A 22,951-nucleotide genomic window follows, 5' to 3' on the forward strand; every position below is an offset into this window, starting at 1 on the left:
ATTCTACAGTAGCCAAAATAATTGTATGTTTATGAATAGTTAGTTACATGTATTAAGATTTGTTGCATTACTGCTTGTTTAGAAATTTTTGTATAGGCATGATGATAAATAGTTCAAGTTAAGTAGAGATTTAATAAACTGTGGTGAGTGTGGGAGGAGAGTGGGATTATTCCAATTTTTTCCCTTTGGACCTCCTCCCTATACCACGTGAGGTTCATTCTGAAGTCAGTAGGAGTTTTGCCACTGACTACAATTGGAGAAGAATCAACTCATTACATTAGTTTTACAGTACGTTATCCCTGTTTTATATCAACTTCCCCTACACCCAGGGCCGGATTAACTTTTTGTGGGCCCCCATTGGGGAAATAGGGCATGTGATGGGGGGCGGTCCACAGAGTGAGGGGCCAATTGGGAGCAATGAGACGCAGCGCAGGAGGAGTGGCCCCACTTAGCCCAGCACAAGGGCACTGTTTACAAACCCCAAACTGCTAGACGCACATTGGCCCGCCCAGCCCTGTGCTGCCAGTGTGCCCCTTCCTCACTGCGCCCTGCCCAGTGCCCTGCCCTTATGCCAGTGCCCCCTCACCCAGAGACTTCCCCCACAGATCCCTATGCCCAGCACCCTCTGCCTAGAGACCCCTCCCACTGACTTCCCACCACAACTGCACAGCACCCTGCACAACATACCCCCTGTCCAGCACCCCCCTCACAATCCCACCATCACAGCTGTACAGTGCCCCATATTCCTGAGGGAATTCTGCATCAACTTCTGTGCATAATATTTTAAAATTCTGATTTTTTGTTTATAATAAATAAATGTGGAAGCTCCACCATGGCAGTGGGGAGCACAGGCCACTGGCGGCATGGAGGTGGGAGAATATCCTGCAGCCTCCCCCATCCCCCTGGGACAGGGACTTGGCAGTGAGACTGAACCTGACCCTGACACAGCACAAGGGCCATGCCTTCCCCAGAAACACCCTGGGGCCCTGCCCCTTTTGTGCCAGGCACACACCAGGTGTGGGCAGGGAGGCTCAGCCCAGCAGCAGGATCCAAGTGCAGAGGGACTTAGTGTGGGGGGATCCAGATGGAGGTAAGAGGGTTCTGTGGGGGGGAAGTCTGGGGGCAGGCAGCTCAGTGGGGGATCTGGATGCAGGTGCAGGGGCAATGGGAGTCTGCAGGGGGGACCAAGTGAACGTGGTTGGAGCTCAGCGGCCGGGGGGAGTCTGGGTGCAGGGGAGGTGGGGTTGTTGTACTTAAAGTACTGCACAGGATCTTTTCAGGGGGAATAAGGCAAACACCACATTCATTGGTAATACATGCATCAATCAACACTGTATTATATGCATATGATCTATATTACACTCATGCACTCACATACACACACACAAACACACTCCATCTTGTTGTTGTTGTTACCAACTAGTTGCCCCCCTTAACTTCACTGGCCAGGTGAGTTAGATAGGGGAGGGGTGGAGCCGGGCTTCTGCTGATCTGGATCAATGCTCTGATGTTGACAAGACCCAGGGTCCTCTGCAAGACACCTCACATTTATAGCAGCTTCCCTCTCATGCAAATCTATACCAGATTCAAAATCTGTGTCCATTGGTCCTTTGTGCTGCTTCCTTTTGGGTGTTGAACAGTATTCGAACAAAGAGGGTGTTTCCAAAAGAAGGTGCTTGATTCTAAACCCCACCGCTCTGCCAGAGGCTCAATATGTCTGCCCTTCTTTAGTGAGCCTACTTGATAAGTTTGATTGTCCTTGGGTCTGGCTTCTATCCCCTCTCCAACTAGCTGTCTGGAGGTGCTTGCCTTCCACGCCTTGCTCATTCACACCTCATTCATTTAACATGCCAATTGATTAAGGGAGTGTGGGGAGGGGGAATCTTATTCTACTCCGAGCAAAAAGACATTTTTCTTCTACTTTAACTATCCTTGGGGGCTATAACATTATACCAAGGCTTAACACAAAGTTTTCCATAAGTTTTTCCACATAGGGATCTGATACAAAGTTCCTATATCAAAGGACTTGATACAAAGTTGTATGAAAACAGCTTAATACAGGGTTATATGAAGAGGCATAATACAAAGCCATATGAAAGTTAGAGATTATATATGGATAGGCTTAATACAAGGTTATATAGAGAGGCATAATACAAAGTCATATGAAAGTTATGTGAAGATGCTTAATACAGAGATTTATCTAGAGGGTTCATTTGGGTGGGGGTGTAGGTGGGTGGGGCTCCGTGGGGAGGGTAGGTGGTTGGGGCTCATCGGGGTGGTACAGATACAGGGGAGGTGGGGCTTGTCAGGGTGAGGGTTTGATGGGCCTGCTTAACAGGGAAGCCCCAGCTGCTGCGGGAAGGGAGCAAGCTGTGAGAAGAGGCAGGGGAGAGGGAGCTTGGCTGCCCCACTGCAGCAGGAGCCTTACTGCCAGGAGCACCAAGCTTCTGCCCCCCGCAGGAGAGAGCAGGGGGCGGAGAAGAGTGGGCCTGGTCGGGGCCCCCCTGAAGTGTGTGCCTGGCTCCATGGCACCAGTAGCTCCATGGTAAATCCGCTACTGCCTACACCTGCCACTGGTCTTTCACTCTTGTGTTTACAGAATATTCATTCTCATTATATATTTCCAACAAAACGTATTAAAAACACCCACAGATTTGCCCGATAAACACATAATGGGAAAAAGAAGTATGAAATCAGTTTTACGGGATGGTTAAGACAGTAGCAATTCTAGAGAATCTGAAGAACCATTTCCTCCCACACACACATATCAAAACAATCTGGTCTGTTTCTTATTAAGGCTGCTATAACATGTGATGCCAGAAAAAGCAATTTTTTTTCTCCCTTAACAATTAGAGGCTCAGGATTCTGCAATGAATCCCAGCAAGTGAGAGAATGGAGACAGTTCTTGCGATATCATCCATCTATGTGCTAAAGCCCATTTTTAAAGGTCTAATTTCCAGAAATTATGGTTCATTCTAATAAAAGTTTTAGGTTTTTTTAGAGGACCCTGCAGCCGTGTCAAATTTTCAAATTTTAGGGTCAAATTTTCAGTTGTGGGCTCAGCTTGCAAACCAGCACTGACCATTTTTTGTGCCTGCAAAACTCTGGGCTTAATTCTCCTTTCAGTTACACAGGGGTAAGGTCAGGAGTGATTCCATCGGAGTCAGTGGAGTCGCACCAATGTAAAAACTTGTCAGAATGAAGACTCAGGCCCTCTCTGTACCAGTGAGCTTTTATACATGCAAATCAAGTCATTCTATCTTTTCTATCTCAGTTGTTGTTAAGGTGCCTATTACTGTGGCAAATGGGCTACTAATTACTCAATTTGCATGCCCACTTTCAAGTGTACATGCAATTTTGCAGATGCATTCCTGCAAGAGCAAAATTTGAGTTTGAGATCAGCTGAAAGGTTGTCTCTTTTAGAGCACCAAAATACTGATTTTATTTATTTACTTATTATTTGTATTGCCCTCTGAACCACAACCACAAATCAGGGCACTGTGCAAACAGATGATAAAAAGATGGACCCAGAGCTGGCTCCAGGCACGAGCGGAGCAAGCACGTGCCTGGGACGGCACATGCTAAGGGGCAGCATTCCATCCATTCTTGGGGCGGCAGAGTCTGAGCGGGGTTATTGTTTGTTTGTTTTTCTGCTTCGGCAGTTCGGGTGGTGGCAGTCCGAGGTCCAAGCGTTTTTTGTTTGTTTGTTTGTTTGTTTGTTTGCTTGGGGCAGCAAAAATGGTAGAGCCGGCCCTGGATGGACCCTGTCCTAAAGAGCTTACAGATTAGTATAAGGCAGAAAATAACAGAAGGCTACAACAAACAAGCAAGGGGAAATTGAGACAGTAACTGCCCTCCACATTACCTGCCTACTACATTATGAAAAACTATTGAAGATATCCTCTTTTTAAATTGTATAGTTAAAAAGCTTTTGGAAAATTTTACATTTTATAAAATATGGTGAAATTTCACACTGGAAAAATTTCCCATGAGATCTTGCATTTTGTGGAGCAAGAAACAAAAGCATCATTTAGCCTCCCACAGAAGTGTATGTAGTTATGAATAAAGCCTTTGTTCTTGTTTCATATTTTTCAACATGTATTACTCTTAAAGGAAATACACAAAACAGGCTTTGCTGCCAGATACATTTTAAAAAAATAATCACCTCACACAATGATTCTTTCTAAGTCCTGTCAAGCAGAGCTGACATGATACCAGATAAACGACTTTAGAGTGTGGAATTCCCAAGGTTTGTGCCCTCATAAAACAACAAGGACCAGCTGTTAAGTAACAGCAGCAAGGTGTGATGCCTGAGGCTTTTGAGCTGCATACCAAGTTAGGGAGATCTCAGTATATTCCCACTACACATCATAACTGAATAGAGAGAGAGAGAGAGAGAGAGAGAGAGAGAGTAGTCAAAGGGTTTTCCCCTAGTTTAACATATACTTTTAAAACCAGCTCAGAAATTTTTAAACATTCTCTGCATTTTGTCACCATTCTTCCATTTGCACCTCCCTAAAGTAATGAAAAGTCTTTATTTTTAAATGTTTTTCAGCCTACAAATACATAACGTCATATAATATGCTAATCGTTTTAAGGCAATGAAAAACAACAAGAATATTCTGGACTTTTCCAGCACCTTTCTGAGAAGCTCAAAGTGCTTTCTAATTCATCAAAGTTCATATACAAGGATTGCAGCACTTGCCATGAAAATGGGGTCATTCCAGCTACATGAAAGGAAGTGAAAAAGAATTTTATATGTAGGAGAGATAAGTAGGTGGAACATAATTATCAAGTTGGAATTTGCCCAAGATACCAAGGTAAATGCCCTTGCCTTTGCCAAAAGCAAGTTGTCAGGAGCTCTGTTTGAATCCGATTATAAGCATCTTCTGAAACATAGGCTATGTCTACGCTAGTACTTTTGTAGGTAAAACTTTTGTCGGTCAGGGGTGTGAAAAAAACACACCCCAACCAACCTAAGTTTCACTGACAAAAGCACCGGTGTGGATAGCGCTATGTTGGCGGGAGACACTTTCCTGCCAACACAGTTACTGTCGCTCTCATTGGGGGTTCTTTAATTATGTCGATAGGCGAGCTCTCTCCCATCAGTATAGAGTAGCTACACAGGATACCTCACAGGAGCGCAGCTGTGCTGCTGTACAGTCTGTAGTGTAGACATACTCTAAGTCTATCTAGGTATTTATATTGCCGTTATTACCAAGGTATCTGAGTGCCTCATGATCATTAATGAATCAGCACCCTTGGGAGGCAGGGAAATATTAGTCTCATTTTACAGCTGAGGAATTGAAGAACAAGGTAGATTAGGTGACATGCCCAAGTTTATACACGAAGTCTGAGTTTGAGTCCAGAACTGAACCCAAATCTCAACTCCAAAACCAGTGCTCTGTTCACAAGACCACCCTTCTATAAGGTAATCTAAACCCATGTTGTGGCCTTGATTCAGTAGTAACCAAGAGTGAAGCATGACAGCTACCAATATAACTTCCCGCAGAACCTATTATCACCATGTTATTACACTGGACACATTTATAAAGCTCTGATCGCTTTAGAATCTAAGCACTATATACAAAATTCAGTTCAAAATACACTAATTTACCAAAATAGGGAGAATATATTACTCTAGACATTTCCCCACCAACAGTGAGACCTTCCTTGGAGCCAGAGATAACCAACCAAGAAGCCACTTCCCAAGGGGAATAGCAAGGCTGTACCAGGCACTTACTGTCATGGAGAAGACAGACAAAAAGATAAGTCTCACATCACAGCCTCAGAGAGGTGATAATCAATTTCATGATTCATAAGCAACATTCGGAGGCCAATTGTACAATGGCAATGACAAGAGCCCCAGTAACTCCTCTGCAATCATAACATCATGACGGCATTGGATTCATGTAAACAACAATAAAAACATCATGCAAATAAACTGTTTTTCAGTTATGTATATCAATTGTTTTTAAACAATATTTCTCCCCCAAAATTCTATAACACAAATCCTCAACAGGTATCCACAGCCTGCAAAATATTATCTACCAAAATTATGCTTTTAATAGCTCAAGCTCACTCAGATAGTGCCTCTGCTTGATGCAATGGAGTTGTACCCCATTTTACCAGGGCTGAATTTAATCCATTGTTGTTGGTTATTACTGCTCTATACAGGGCCAGCCCACAACATTTTGGCACCTGAGGCGGGGACCTCAAATGACGCCCCCATGCCCACTCGCTTGGGCCAAAACATTGAAAGGCCTCAATTCTGCCTTCTTCCTGTTCTACTCCTCTCATGGTACTGCTCTGCTACCTACCCCAATAAAGGAGAACTAACAACTGAAAATGCCTTGTTCAAAAATGTTAAGTAACACTTAACTTTCAAACGCCTGAACAGCAAATGTAACTTTTCTTGTCTGCATAGTAAACACCGGCATTTTTATCTGTTTGAATAATCAAAGTGGTGCTTTCCGTGCCTTCTTGGTTGCAAAGATTTGAACTGCTTCCTGAAGGTCCACAGTCTGGGCCAGTTCATGCTCCATTGAGATGGTTGCAAGGCCGACCAGCCTCTCCTGTGTCACTGTGGAGCGTAGCTGTGTTTTTATTAACTTCAGCTTGGAGAAGCTGCGTTCTGCACTGGCAACTGTTACAGGAAGTGTTAGAAGTATGCGCAGAGCAACAAAAGCATTTGGAAAGAGGGTGGTCATCTTATTTGTGCACATATATTCCAGAACAGTCTTTGGAGTTGATCCTGCTGAAATGCCACTGTTCTCCCACGAACAGTTCCTGTCATAGCATTATCCTCCATAATGGCAACTATGGCATCATCTATCTTCCCAGTTTGGTGTTTGATAGGCTTTATCGCCTCCACTCAACTTTTCCATCATGTGGCACTCTGTGGTTTCAGTGTCAGAGAGGATGTTCCCAGATGTTGCTTCAAAATTTGCCATCGATGAGTTGATGCAGAGAAAAATACACAGATGCTTTGAATTACATTAAAAATTCAGCAGCTTCAGTAGAAGCTGATGCTGCATCACTGACCACCAAGTTCAATGAATGAGAACTGCATGGAACAAAAAAAGCTGGAGGGTTTAACTCTCGGATTCATGTCTGCACTCCTCTGTTCTTTCCTCTCGTGTTGGCACCATTATCGTAGCCCTGACCTCTCATGTCACCTATCGCAATTCCCATATCTTCCGGCTTTTTAAGAAGCACATTTGTCACACCAACTCCTGTAGTATCATCAATGTCAATAAATTCTAGAAAATGCTCTCTGACAGACACCATTGCAGGGACATTTTCACTAGGTTCTGTTGTTGTTACAAAACACACCATTAAAGTCATTTGTTCCGTGTGGCTGATGTCAGGTGTGCAGTCCAGAATAACAGAGGGGCATTTTCTTTTTTCACTCATGACTGCTGTTCTGTGCCAGCTATAGTGGCTCTCCACACTCAATTGAGGGGGACAAATAAGCAGGCCAGTAGCAGGGCCTGATTGAGGGAAGATATCAGCATCTTAAGGGCCTAACTGGCTCCTACTACTTCAATTGTCTGCCTGTTCTCCTCAAGTGGGTTCAGGGAAGCAGCAGGAAACAGGAAGATCCCTGAGAAGCTGGTGTTAATCAGTCCAGGCTCCTGGGGGTGCTAGAGAGGTACATAAGAGACTCCTCCTCCTCTCTCTCCCTGCAGCTCCTGCTGCTTTCTGTTATTCCCTCTCACCTTTTCTCCTGCCTGCCTGTTATGTCTCTTGTGCCCTCCTTCCTCCAGCACAGCACTCCACCATCTCTGTGCATCTAGAGCAGAGAGAATACATATGCACCAGCAGCAGACAATTTTCTACAGTCTGGGTCCTATTGGCGCTCCCCCACAGTCTGGCACCTGAGGCAGCTGCCTCAGTTCGCCTCATGCTAAGACCAGCCCTGGCTCTATATCTTAAAAGAAGCAGCATGACCATTTTATATCGTATGTAAAAAATAAATCTTTTGGCTGACAGGCTACATTCCTAGTTACCGAGATATGATATGAAGTTATCATAATAATTTCATCATCATAATTTGATATTAACCATCTTCCCACATCCCACCACTTGATAAAGAAACAAAGTCTGATAGATGTTCACTACTGCAATGTTGTTAGACATGACATCACAAAAGAGCTTTCTGTGGTACTCTGCATTTTTCATATCCACAAAACCTTTTCTATGCAGAAACAGGGAGTCTGTGTCATTTTGTATATGATGGATAAAAATAGCCCTCATTATATCCTAGCTTCTATTCTCAGTACTATTCAGAAAAAGAAGAACTAAGCCAAATAAATAAATACAAGACACACCAATGACCTGGAAGGGGACTAAACAATATATGACATTGCAGAAAGCTTGTCTCTCTCAGCAACAGAAATTGATCTAATAAAAGATATCACCTTGACACTCTAATATCCTGGGACCTACATGGCTACAACAACATTGCATTACAGATGGCATGAAATTATAAAGGCTGGTCATTAGTAAAGACCGAGAGAGACTGAATTGCAAGAGACTTGAATAACCTGATTAGGAGCTTATAGTACCTAATAAAAGTTATTTATTAATGGGAATTTGGTAAAAACCAATGACACCAAGATTTTATATATATAAAGAAGTTCATATCCAATAAAATGGTAATTAAAATGGATCTAGATGAGATTGTGAATACAGGATTCATAAAATGGGAAGCTTAAAGGATGGTAACATTTTCCAAAAAGTACAACTAAACCACAGTAAACAGAGCAAGAGGATTTAATTGAGAAAAACATAACGGAACTATAGTAGAGGGATAAAACCAACATTATCAGGGATTAAGAATAAAGCCATTGCCTGTGTTAATTGAGGACATAGATCTTGTAGATCTGGTTGGTCTCTGTTGACCTTTCAATTAGAATGTAATTCATGAGGACATTGGCCTCCCTGTTTCTGTCTGCTAGTTATATGAATCATATTTGTGGTTTTATATAGGAAGGTGCTAAAGTTTATTTGAAGGCTTTTCTCTTATAAGAAACTAGAGGGGATAATCCAGCTATACATATATCCATACAGCTATAGGTTTAAAACTGCAAGGATAATTTTAAAACATCACTTTTCTTTGTTGTAGCTTGAATTTGCAGTGCAATGTGCATATGTATTCCTGCTTATATTGATGTCTTGTACAATAATTCCCTTTCCCAGAAAGGGCTGAAATAACAATAAGAAAGACATTATAAAAGCAAACAAGAGAAGGAAATGGGAAATAAAGTCTTGCACTGCAGGATGATGCAAAGTTCATTGAGTAGGAACACTCCCATTAACCTCAGTGAGCTTTGGCTCACGTTCTACGGAGCTGATTCTTCTACTTTTGAAGTCAGTGGCAAAACTCCCATTGACTTCAAAGGCAGGGGATCGAGCTCTATGTGAATAAAACTGGTGACATCACTAGCCACAGACCGTACAGGTGCCATTTGATGGCAACTCAGCAAGCGTATTCTGTAAGTGGAAAAGTTGCAAACAGTGTAATTAGGATGTAAAATGGACATAGGAATTATAGCCAGGTAGAAGGGTTAGGAAAGTTAGGTGAGCATTCCTTTAAGAAAAAAAAAGGCGATTAAGAAGAACTATTGACTGATACACATACACTTGTAAGAGGTGGATGCCCCAAAGGAAGTATGACTGCCTCAAAATCGAGATGGCACACACAAACTGAAGCTTATAAAGCACTAAACACCTGGGGAATTTAGGAAAAATGCATTTTATATAGAAATTAATTAGTGTGTGGGCAGCAAAGGGAAGCTGCAACTCTGAATGCAGTGGATCCAGTGAAAATGCTCAAGAGTGAAATCACAGTGCTTAGAAGTGCCTGTGAATGCACGTATTTTTAAGCTCTTTATATTCTTTTCGATTCGAGTAAGCTCTTTGGGGGAAGAGAGCTTGGCCTTTTGTAAAGTGCCACTTATATGTAAAATGTTATATAAACTATACATAATAAAAAACCTAATTGTCTTCTCAATAAAAAATGCTTACTGTTCTGAGAAGAACTTCTTTATCGCCCGCATTTATATTGATTGCATTGTCCTTGTTTTTCTTTCATCTCAACATTCGCCCTCCCAACTTCTCTTTGTCACAAATTTTCAGAACACTTTACATTTACAAAGCAATCCCAAGAAGAAACTGAAAAGTTTCTCAAAGACAAGTGAAACTTGAAGTCAGAGTATTTTAAACGGAGTTGTTGCTTTGGAAATGATGGGCTTACTTCCTGTGGAAACTAGACAAATCACTATTCATACGCAATTCTCAAAAAAAATGGGACCTTTTGACAAACAAGCCTTATGACTCAGTGTGATCTTATAGTCATTATGAATAAGCCAAAAATGTCAACACTGAATACTAGGGTATAAAGCAGGTACCCAGATAGCAAATATAAAAGAGTTATAATAACACTGCATCTTAGAGGCAGGCATTTAAGAAGTGTGTGAATTTCATAATCTTGAAAAAGATTGACAGACCTGGAGATTGCTATGCTGCTCAGCCAATGTGCACAAATATTATCCTGGAATGACCACCTGCATAGGTGAGGAGATTAAATTATCTCTATTGCCCATCCCAGTGTTAGCCTCTGTCAAGGGCACCAATTATTATTATACTTTGGCTATATGGATACCTGTCACTAAGAATTTGACAGCAACCATTAACTCGTTTTGCATACTGTAAATCACTTAATAGTCATCAGATGTTATCAGCTTCTGTCAGTACTGACCTGGACTGAATTTGAACCAGTTACCTAATGAATGGAGCTCTGCCTATTTGCATCAGCTAAGGATCTGCCCATTGAATTTCTTCTGCCATCATGCTGCCTGGTTGCTTAGTTTTCTCATTCTTCATAGATGCATGATGTGTAATTGTAACCATCAGGCCACGTCTACCTTAAAAATTGTTGCTAGCTGTGGCAGGGCAGGGGTAAAACCCCCTTTAAAGCCCTGCCAAAATGCTGGCTGTGGTCTGCTCTCTGGCCAGGTGGCCAGGGTAGAGACACAGGTACTCAGCAGGGAGCCCAGCTGCAAGCCCTAATCAGGGCTGGCTCAGAGGAACATGCTGAGCTGAGTGCTGACAGCTGGGCTGAGGCACAGGAGGGCTATAAAAACCCTGAACAAACCTCAGAGGAGGCTAGACTGGGAAGAGACAGGAGGGTAGTAGTATCACTGTCTCCTTACCGAAGGCGGAAGCCTCAAAGGGAGGAAACCCAAGGGAGGGTCTGTGGGGTGCTAGCTGTTGGGAGACTGGGGAACTGCACGAACGCTGTAAATAAAGACACTTGGGTGATCCAGCAAAAGAAGGTGTGGAAGTCTCTTTACTATACCAGCCTAAACGCAGGGTGCAGGTGGAAAAGAAGCAGAGGAGCACCGACCCTGTGACACTGGCATAGCTAGATTGGACAGGGGTTGTGAAGAAGTGTGAGCCCTGACCTGTCCTGGGCAAAGCCCTAGTGTAGATATAACTGTGCTGCCAAAACTTGCTCCCACTGTGGACCTAGTCTCCGTGACAAGTGGTACAGTCATTTTCACGGTTGAAAGACACTGATTACCACTTGATCAACCTGGCACTAGAAAGCACTTTGTAGCCTGAGAGGCTACAAAAAGGTATCTACCATCCCTTACACACTCTCCTTCTCTGATTTTGTGATAACTTTGATTTGAGAGGCACATCCATTACAAAGCTCTGTCTGTTTAAATTGCCGAGTGTTCCGACATTCCTTGAGAGTAGTTGCCTCTATGGCCTTTTTTCATCTACCACAGTCTACAAAACAGGATTGGCTCATGGGGAACACAGAGCTTGTCCAGAAGAGCGAGTGACATAAATTCTCCTCTTGAGTAAGCAGGCAAATCTGGAAAACCAACGCACAAACTTTAAGATGACCAAGGACTTCTCTCCCAAACTAAAGCCTTCTCTCATAACACCACCATCCAGACATAGGCAAGCAAGGGAATCCAAACTCTTTGCACATGGAGCTGGTTGAGGTGCTCAGAGAGTAAATTTCTGACTGCCTTTCACTGGGCCTGTGGTTTTAAAATGATGAGTATGTGCCACCAGGGGAGAAAAATGTTCACTCCCCAGCGCTTTTCATGCAAAAATCCCAAATGTCTCTGCAGTTCCCCTGAGAACTGGCAAATAACCAACAAGTAAACTGCAATGCAGCAAAATGACTTCTCTTAATGAAAAGGAATCCTTTGGTGTACATTTGCAAATGAAGAAATCCCTCTGGCTATGAACTGTGCTAATACAGGACAGTAAAGGACCTGTTTACTTCAGCTGTGTCACAAGGCACCTTGGTTTAATGCTACCTCATTCAACAGCACCCAATAGAGCCAATGGAGATTTATTTGGAAATACTTGGGAGTGGAAATTCTCTCAGTTCTTGAATGGAGGCAGATTCTGGCTGAGGTTATCATATTTAGCTTTCAGGGATCCTCAGAAGACTGAGGAAGAGAATCCACTCTGGCACCAACAGGACCTGCAACTTCAGGGATTGTAAGCACAAAGGCTCCTCAATAGAAACAAGCTTGTCTTGTTGAGGGTGCAAGGACCCCCTAATTTAATATTCACAGGAGTCCTGTATAAATGCTGGGGAAATCATGTGAGAATATAAACCAAAACGATGTCCGTGAAATTGGCTTAAATTCCTTCTCAAGAGACGGTCAGTCATGTAGATGCCATTTGTTCATTCTTTATTCTGATCCCAATTTTAATGGGCTACAAATGATGGAGGTTCTCTTCCACACTCTGAAAAGATTTCTCTATAGAAGCACAAAACTACATGCTTAGTAGCATTCCTACGTTTATTAAAAGAACTGTAGTATCCTAGAGTAATAGTCTCAAATACTGCAATAAGCACATCCCAAACTGTAGTGGTTTGGATTATTACTGTAGAATATTGGAGATTTTTAAAAACAAGAATGTAAATAAAGAAGAGTGGAATATATAGGAGCTCTAGCAGTAGTTATTCAAATCTTTATTCAAACATTTCTTTTCTATACAGAAATGCCAGTTATTTATCCATTTATTTTACTCATTTAGCAGACATCCTTCTTTTGCTGACATTAGCATTGTTTTCCTTCTCCACCCTTGTTTGAGGTTCTTCTAAGGGTACGTCTACACTAGCCGCCAGATCGGCGGGTAACGATCGATCTATCGGGGATCGATTTATCGCGTGTAGTGTAGACGGGATAAATCTATCCCCGATTGCTCTCCTGTCGACTGCTGAACTCCAGCTCGGGAGAGGCGGGAAGCAAAGTCGACAGGGGGGCAGCGGCCATCGATCCTGCGTCGCGAGGACGCGAAGTAAGTAATTCTAAGTCGATCTAAGATATGTCGACTTCAGCTACGCTATTCTCGTAGCTGAAGTTGCATATCTTAGATCGATCCCCCCCCCCCCCCCCCGCCCCAGTGTAGACCAGGCCTAAGCATGCATCTGGCAGCTGACATTCTCTGATTCCTACACCTCAGCATTCTTTAGAATTTTCCAGTGGTATTACCATTTCCGCTGAGGGTAGCAAACTTGAGAGGAACCCACACTTCCCCTCATCCTTATGAAAACAACATTTGTATTCAGAGTTACCTTTGTGAACATCAATAGTTAAAAAGGGCAGGGGGGATTAGGGTATGGTTTTTAAAAGCTCTTAGTATTGGCCTACCTTTGCAGCCATTTAAATTAATGGTAGAACTCCCATTGATTGCACCGGAGATGAGTAAGACCAACAATGAGTACTTTTGAAAATCCCACCCTTACGGAGTTTTTAATCATATGAACATGTAGGTGCTATAGGTGTTATGTTCTACTGTACGGATAACAGATGGGCTTCATTTCACCCGGACTAGTCCCTTGAAATATGTGTTAACTATTTACACTAAAAAATATTTTCCACCCTGTATTTAGTCGTGACACTCTGAGGCCATGTCTACACTACAGACCTACATCAACTATGTCGCTCAGGAGTATGAAAAATCCACACCCCTGAGCGACGTAGTTATATCAACTTAATCCCCTATGTAAACAGCGCTACGTCGATGGGAGAAGCTCTTCCGCCTCATGGGGAGGTGTATTAACTATACTGACATGAGAAGTTCTCCCATCAGTATAGTAGCGTCTTCACTAAAGCACTGCAGTGGCGCAGCTGCACTTCTGTAGCATGATACGTGAAGACAAGCCCTAAGTTTCCCAGACCTAAAACTTGTCTCTCTCACCAAGAGAAGTTGGTCCAATAACAGATACTACCTCACCCATCTTGTCTCTCTTCAATAGCCTGGGACCGACATGGTTACAACAACATTGCAAACAATGATCATGTTATACAAAATTAATCTTCTAAACTCCTTGCCGTAAGATAGTAATGAAGAAAAATGCTTAAAATAATTCTAAAAAAAATTAGATTTTTATATGAATAATAAGAATACCTGCAATTTCACTAGGTAGGACAAAAAGTATATATAAGGGATCTCAACTTCCAGGCTTCATGTCAACCACTTACTGTCTGTGATTAGTAAGAAACTTTCCTCTTAGGCATAACTGTCCACACCTGTGGCTGTGTGTGTTTTATGCCTTCCTCTGAATTGGCCAGTCTCAGAGGGAGAATACTAGATGGCCATTGGTTTGATCTGGTTCTAATGTTTTGATACATTAGATTAGATTATCTAATGTCAGTGTTACATTTAAATATATTGATTGATCATATGAAATTAATGCTCTGATATGCATAAAGGGGGTATCAGAGGGCTTTGTGCTACAGAAGGTCTTTGCTCTGGCTTCTCATCTACAGAGTTCAAATGGCTCCGATCAGATTTATGGTCAAGTAAAATGGGTTTGGTGGTCTCTGCACTTTGTGACAAGGGGGTTGTTGACCACATTTCCACACTGCAGCAAATTACGTACAATTACTACAATGCACTTTCCTATAAATTGCCAGTATGACGCATTAAATATTGTAGCATTTTTTGTAAGAACAGCTGAATGTGTTCGGAAGAAAAGGGAAGCATTGTTCCTCCTTAACACTCACTTCTCCCATGATACATATAGAAAGTAAATTAATATTTTATTAGGGCTGTCAAACAATTAAAAAAATTAATCATGATTAATCTCACAATGAATTGCACTGTTAAACAAGAATAGAATACCATTCATTTAAATATTTTTAGATATTTTCTACATTTTCAAATATATTGATTTCAATTACAAACAGAATACAAAGTGTACAGTGCTCACTTTATATTATTATTTTTGATTACAAATATTTGCACTGTAAGAAACAAAAGAAATTCACCTCATACAAGTACTGTAGTGCAATATCTTTATAATGAAAGTTGAACTTACAAATGTAGAATTATGTACACACAAATAACTGCACTCAAAAATAAAACTATATAAAACTTTAGAGCCTACAAGTCCATTCAGATGTACTTCTTGTTCAGCCAATCGCTAAGACAAACAAGTTTGTTTACATTTACAGGAGATTATGCTGCCCTCTTCTTTACAATGTCACCTGAAAGTGAGAACAGATGTTTGCATGGCACTGTTGAAGCCAACATTGCAAGATATTTATGTGCCAGATGTGCTAAAGATTCATATGTCCCTTCATCTTCAACTACCATTCCAGAGGACATGTGTCCATACTGATGACAGGATCTGCTCGATAATGATCCAAAGCAGTGCAGACTGACGCATGGTCACTTTCATCATCTAAGTCAGATGCCACCAGCAGAAGGCTGATTTTCTTTTTTGGTGGTTTGGGTTCTGAAGTTTCCGCATCGGAGTGATGCTCTTTTAACTCTTCTGAAAGCATGTTCCACACCTCCTCCCTCTCAGATTTTGGAAGGCACTTCAGATTCTTAAACCTTGAGGTCGAGTGCTATAGCTATCTTTAGAAATCTCCAGGGGTGAAAGTGAGCTGGTACGGGCCGGTACTCCGTACCGGTAAGAACCCGCACCGGCCCATACCCAGCCCACATTAAAGCACTGCCGTGGCAGCACTTTAATGTCCCTGCCCCTTTTGCCTCCCCTGTAGGGTCCGTACCGGCAGGGCCGCCGACGGGGGTGGGGGGAAGGAGCAGCAATGTTAAAGTGCTGCCGCAGCAAAGGACCCTGCAGCGTTTTAACGTCCCTGTCCCTTTTGCACTCCCTGGCTGCTGACGGGCAGGGGGGGCAAAGGGAGCAGCTGCCCTGGGGCCGGCGATTTAAAAGGGCCCGGAGCTCCGGACGCCACTGCCGCTACTGCAGCAGTGGCGTCCGGAGCTCTGGGCCCTTTAAATCAACACAGGAGCCCCAGGCAGCGTTGGCCAAGGGCTGGCTGGGGGATGCTGACTCCCCCAGCCCCGTCCCTTCCACCCGAGGCCCCACCCCTTCCAGGGGCCAGAGCCAACACCTTCCCCACCCCACCCCCGTACTGCTAAGTGTCCTCAGTTACTTTCACGCTTGGAAATCTCACAGTGGTACCTTCTTTGTGCTTTGTCAAATATGCAGTGAAAGTGTTCTTAAAATGAAAAACATGTGCAGGGTCATTATCCAAGACTGCTATAAGATGAAATATATGGAAGAATGCAGGTAAAACAGCAGGAGACATGCAACTCTCCCCCAAGGAGTTCAGTCACAAATTTAATTAACACATTGCTTTTTAACGAGCATCATCAACATGGAAGCATGTCCTCTGGAATGGTGGCCAAAGCATGAAGGGGCATACGAATGTTTAGCATATCTGGCACATAAATACGTTGCAATACCGGCTACAAAAGTGCCATGCAAATGCCTGTTCTCACTTTCAGGTGACATTGTAAATAATAAGCAGACAGCAGTATCTCCCGTAAATGTAAACAAACTTGTTTTTCTGAGCGATTGGCTGAACAAGAAGTAGGACTCAGTGGATTTGTAGGCTCTAAAGATTTACATTGTTTTGTTTTTGAGTGCAGTTATGTAAAAAAAATCTATATTTGTAAATTACACTTTCATAATAAAAAGATTGCACTAAAGTACTTGTATGAGGCGAATTGAAAAATAGTATTTCTTTTGTTTATCAAAAATAATAATACAAAGTGAGCACTGTACACTTTGTATTCTATGTTGTAATAGAAATCAATATATTTAAAAAAATAGAAAAACATCCAAAGATATTTAATAAATTTAAATTGGTATTCTATTATTTAACAGTGCAATTAAAATGTGATTAATTGAGATTAATTTCTTAAATCTTTTTGAGTTAATTGTGTGAATTAACTGCTATTAACTGACAGCCCTATATTTTACTAATAATAAATTGATAATCTGCACAAGCTGTGCAGACATCCAAACACATTAACCATGTAATCTTACTGCTGTCACCTTGCTCCTTCCTTACCACATACTCTTCTCCCCCATTCTCCATCTTGTCATATCATGACTAGAATTAGAATGCAAGTCTTTAGTGAAGGAAACGTGTTTTTATGGTCTTGTCCACATGAAAAAACTGTATACATTTCAACAAATCTATTTAGAAACTGATTTAGCTAAAATCAGTTTATTATAAGGCACTCCTTAACCCAAATAAGAGTATCCACACACTAGACTGAACCAATTTAAATCAATTTATCAAGTCATTTAGTTAAACTAGCACAATTTTCTCATTTATACCAGGCCAAAATGTACTTTGATGTGCCTACCACACTACTGGATTCTGTTAAAATAATTAACAGTAACTGATACTCACTGCTGTCCATCATCTACCATCCAATTCACCCTTTTGAGAATTACAGTCTTTTTTTTATTTGTATATTTTTATGAGTTGTAATTTGTTCTGAATGGTCTACCAATTATTTAGGGGATTAAATTATGTTTCCTTTCCCTTATAAGGGCTCTCCTGATGACTGCTTCTGCTGCACCTGGCATAATAATTATTAAATGTCTGTTTTCTCTCAAGAATGCATTTGTTTCTTGGGATAGCTGCAGCCTTGGTTTAATGCCAAGTAAGATGGTGTGAAAGGAGTATCCGGGGCAAGAGGTGGAAGCCTTCTGCTTGAGTCATTTACTGTAGTCCAGAACATACTGCAGGGGGGTTTCTGTCCTATTACTATTTTTCCATCCTTAATTCGCTAATATAGTGAGCTCAGTTTCCTGAAGTGTTTCACAATAGTATCCTATACCTCCCTTTCATTAGAAACCAAATAGCAGTTTTCATTACAACAAAAGACAAAAAAAAAAGTTTCTAATACGGGATTTTCCCAGTGACCAGTGGCAATGAATATAAATATGCCCAAAATCAGGGATTCCTTCATCTCATTCAGCCCTCCAGCCCTCTGGCCAGCAACTATTTTGAAAGAGCAAAGGGGGGGGTAAGAGAAGGAAATGAATTATCTTCGGGGATGTAAGTAACACAGTCAGTCGCTCAGCAGCGGAGTGAGCTAGGCTCTCCCGCTGTCTTTCTGACAGTGTGTGCAATTTAACCGGCAGGATTTCACTCCGCTCCCTTGTCTATTTCCTCTTCTCAGGCTTTCTCTTGGCAGCGACACTGCTCCTCGGGACCAGAGCTGTCCCTCTCCCGGATTCCTCCGGGGAAGAGGAACTTGTTGATCCCTCGGACTTGCTTGCCAGAAGCCCCTCGCTGCCCGATTGCGAGTCCCTGGCGTGGCTGCTGCACAGCCAAGCGGTCAAGCTGAAGGATGAGGTGGGTAATACACGGAAGCAGCTAGGACTGGGATCCCAACCTGAGTTGGTCGGTTCTTTGCTGCACTTGACAGGTTTTAACAGCAAACGGGACTATCTGTTGTTTTATGCCTTCCCTACAGCTGTTTTATGTGGGCTCATGTTGTCATTTGTCTTGAGCTTGGCCATGGAATTGGCCACCTCTCTGTCTGATTGGGCTGGGGGGGCTTATAAGATAGCATGGAAGTGAATGTCTCTTAGCCCTGAAAAGCTCATGGGGCCATGAAGATATTTGTCAAAAGTGGAGTGAGTGTAGGCAGGCACAATCCACAGCCTCCCAGGGCATTTTTCTTTACAGGACATGCAGTCTCCTGACTTCTAAAGGAGCAAATATTTGAGACATGCATCTTAGAAAGCATACCAATCTGCATTAGTGTATCCATGCTGTGTATCAGACAGACTACAGCAAATTGTTTCTGATGGGAAAAGCATAGAAAATGTAACAATTAATGCCAAATTATGCCCAAATAAATCTTAGTTTTTAAGGTGCCACCGGACTCCTCGTTGTTTTTGTGGATACAGACTAACACGGCTACCCCTCTGATACTTGAGAAAATGTAACAGTGATTTCTAATTAGTTAGGACAACATATTCGACTATTCTGCAAAACAATTTAAAAAGCTGATTAAAAAAAAAACATTTTTGTGGAGATTTCAGTAATGCACAAGGCCTTTCTACTGACATAGTTATACAGTGCCTTTTGCCTGGAAAATGGTAATGTGATAAAGGTATAATAAAATCTTTGTGTCTATTCCCAGATGTGTGAGAAATTTACTGTGTGTGACAACAGTATGGAGATGCTTGCCCCAAAACAATCTGAACCTCCCCAAGATCACAGAGGAAGATGGATGTCTACTCTCTGGATTCAATGAGGCAAGGAATCAATAACTTTTATAATAAATTAATAACCCAACACATAAGGCCTTATCAGAAGCTCACTGAAGCACTGTATAAACATTAGCTAGTTAACGGATACATAGAAACAATATTGTCATCAAATAATTTTTTCTGCAATAAGTAATTTCCTTACCCTTCTCTCATTTTAGGAAAAATGCTTGAGCGGAATCTCCAGTGGACTTTTTACATTTCAGACATACCTGGAATATGTTCGAGAAACATTTATTAGTGAAAAGCAAAAAGTGGAATCCATATGTTATGGTACAAAGCATCTGGCAAATACTGTGAGGCAGATGGTGAGTTATTTTTATGTTTACCCATACATAATTGTTTTTGACTTTGATTTGAAAAGGAGTCAGAAATATAATGCTCTGAAACATAACATGAGACACATAGTGATCCCATTGGTTACAATGGAAGCAGACTGGCTCCACAAATCCATGTTCTCAATATATATGAGAAAGGATATCAATGGTAAATTAGATTTTACAAATATTTTCTGACAATTAGATTGTTATTTCTACAGTTTATTGTTATCTCTAATTTGCACACCAGCTCTAGCAAGTAAATGTGCCAAATTATTTTGCAAATTACACAAAAAAGTAGATGCTGGATTGGTGACAAAGAGAATCTGCTTTCTGTTAATTTTTTCCCTAGTAGTTGTAGAATTAGGACTCAATCATGCAGTCTTTTCACATCCAAAACTCCCACTGAAGTAAAAAACAAATACTTTTAAAGTGACCCAGAGAAAGACTAGAGAATACCTTTAATAAACAATATAAACATTTAAAATCTCATAAAAGCAAGCTTTCATGCGGGAATCGTATGGTATGATTAAAAATTTTTAGTTATAAATCAAACATCCAAGTTATAGAATTGCTGATAAACACAACCTATAGGTTAATGACTTGGGCTGAATAACAAGTGTCACCTACAGAGAAACACTTGCTTTTTGCATCACATTTGATAACGCCTTAACATTTTACAAAAGCCTGAATATTTTTGGACTCAGAAAATTAAATACTATTCAGCTCTAATAGCTGTTCTGGATGTTTTGCAATACCTTGAAAGGACACGCTAGCTGTGCTTGTATGTTTTGCAATTCTTTGAAATGGAACTCTTTAAAATTCACTCCATTCCTGCAATTCTTACTTGCACTAATAGCTCTTCATGTGAATAGATTCTTTGTAGTCAGTGGAACTACCGGGTGAAGAACTACTTAGGTGAGTGAGGGGTGCAGGATCAAGAATTATGGAAACTATAGGCCATTATTTCCCTACAAGGTGTTTTTACAATGCCTCGAAAAGCCATTTGTATATATAAAATACATTTTGTATTATATTTATTTTCATCATTTTTAGATGAATGGGGAGCTGAACTTTTTCCACACAGTGATAACCTAGAATAATAGTCTGTTGTGAAAAGATAATGGACCATTGATTTCACCCTGTATATATTGCAAACATTGATTTGTGGCAATTGTCTGTGTTGCTCTATAACTGGATGAACTCAGTGAGACTTTAGCCTTCATGAAAGTGAGAAACTGATTGAAACTGGCTGGAACTAAACATAATGCCCTAATAAAAAGCTCACAAGTAAAACCTGTGCCTGTAGGAACAATAACAATGAGAGATCCTGGGGAGTAGAAATAGAGTCTTCCTTCCCAATTAGGAAGTGGGACCTGGGCCACCCATACAGCCAAACTGCCCTAGCTGCTACTGAGTATGGGGAGTATGGGCAGTACTATTGCTCACCTGTTGTTAGTTTGTGGTCAAGTAGATCCATAGAACCATTGCCATGTCAGCATGCCCATATTCCTTTGTGGTTCTGCGGAGGTCCTCCACACAGAACTCTGCAGTATGCAGCAAGGAATCAGAGATGCACCCACAGAGGTGTGTGCTCAGAATCCACCCCTTCAAGTTATTTTAATGAAAAGGACATGCATTTTTTACACAATTCAATTAATTCAATTAAAATTTAAAAAGAGATGTTCCAGCTTACAGTACACTGCTTTCAGCATTTCTTAGATGGTAGCCTGGATCCTGAGAGAAGGCTGCAAGGATTTGTACTTTATGAACCACCTAGAACTCAGGTAAAAATTTCAAAAGCACCTGAGTCCCATTTTCAGAAGTGCCTTAGGCACTTAAGAGCTTCAGTCTCATTGAAAGTCAATAGGACTTAGGCTGTTAAGTGTCTCAGTACTTTTGAAAACAGGACTCAAGCTATGTCTACACTACAGCTTATGCTGGCATAATTAATGTCCCTCTGATGTGTGAGTAAACATTCCCAAGTGACATAAGTTACACCGACATAAGTGCCGGTGTGGACAGCACTTTGTCAATGGAAGAGCTTCTCCAGCTGACATAGCTCCTGCCACTCACGGGTGCTGGAATAGTTAAGCTGACAGGAGAACTCTCGCCCATGGGCTTAGTGCAGCTACACACACAGCTTGCAGCTGCTCCACTGTAAAATCTCGAGTGTAGACATACCCCTTAGGCACTTTTGAAAATTTTACCCTATCTCTACTACAGAATTTGACTGCATTTGAACATGACTGCGAACAACAAAGTTAGATGGCATGAGGCTTAGTGGTCAGTATAGATCAGGACAAATCTTGTCAGCTAGCCACACAGTTGGTGGATATATTGATTGTCCTGGACAATTTAGCATCACGTGTCTAACTCAACTGTTTACAATTACGTTCAAACACCATTTTATTTTGTGGTATAGATAAGGCCATATAGTCAGATTCCAAAAAAGATTCCCTAGCACAAGTAGTACCAGCTACAAATGAAACTCAAGTACCATAGATTACAGTGGGGATAAATAAAGTTATATAGCCCCGTCAGACTATCTGCTGACCCAATAGTACAGCAAAGAAAAGCATGTGCTTTCTTGTAAGCATCTTTTGCATTTTTCACATGCATAAAGGCAGATCCTTTCCATCAAGAACATTTTATAGTATTATAACCAATGTATTTTCATTTTCTTTGTCATAGGTGAAAAATCCTGATGCAGTGATCATGCCAGACCCAGCTACCCAGAGCACACTTTTTGCAAAACTGAAGTCAAATAAAAAATGGATAGAGAAAATCAGCACCCATCTCATCCTCCGGGACTTTACTTCATTCATGGAGAAAACTGTGAGGGCTGTTCGATATCTGAAAAACTCCAGGAATCTCAGTGTTTGAATGTTTTAATTCAGGCACATTCCTTCATCACAAAATCTGTCATGTGGCAGATGACAATGTTGTTCTATTTTAAGAACCAGAAGTAATCAGAATAGTTTATATTTTATTAAGATTTCCTTTTACAAATGTATTTATTGTT

At 41.4% G+C, this 22,951-nt stretch overlaps 1 protein-coding gene across 1 annotated transcript in view; it reads left to right on the forward strand.

Moving 5' to 3' along the window:
- IL6 (interleukin 6) overlaps nucleotides 1-22,951 on the forward strand; it is a 36,296-nt gene extending 13,345 nt beyond the window's left edge. Inside the window, 5 exon segments of the mRNA XM_008170880.4 lie at nucleotides 18,428-18,686; nucleotides 19,483-19,530; nucleotides 19,532-19,597; nucleotides 19,771-19,917; nucleotides 22,621-22,951. Coding sequence (XP_008169102.2) covers nucleotides 18,428-18,686; nucleotides 19,483-19,530; nucleotides 19,532-19,597; nucleotides 19,771-19,917; nucleotides 22,621-22,812 — 712 coding nt within the window. The 3' untranslated portion in view covers nucleotides 22,813-22,951.

This window comes from Chrysemys picta, chromosome 2 (assembly GCF_011386835.1).
Source record: "Chrysemys picta bellii isolate R12L10 chromosome 2, ASM1138683v2, whole genome shotgun sequence".
Lineage (NCBI taxonomy): Eukaryota > Metazoa > Chordata > Testudines > Emydidae > Chrysemys > Chrysemys picta.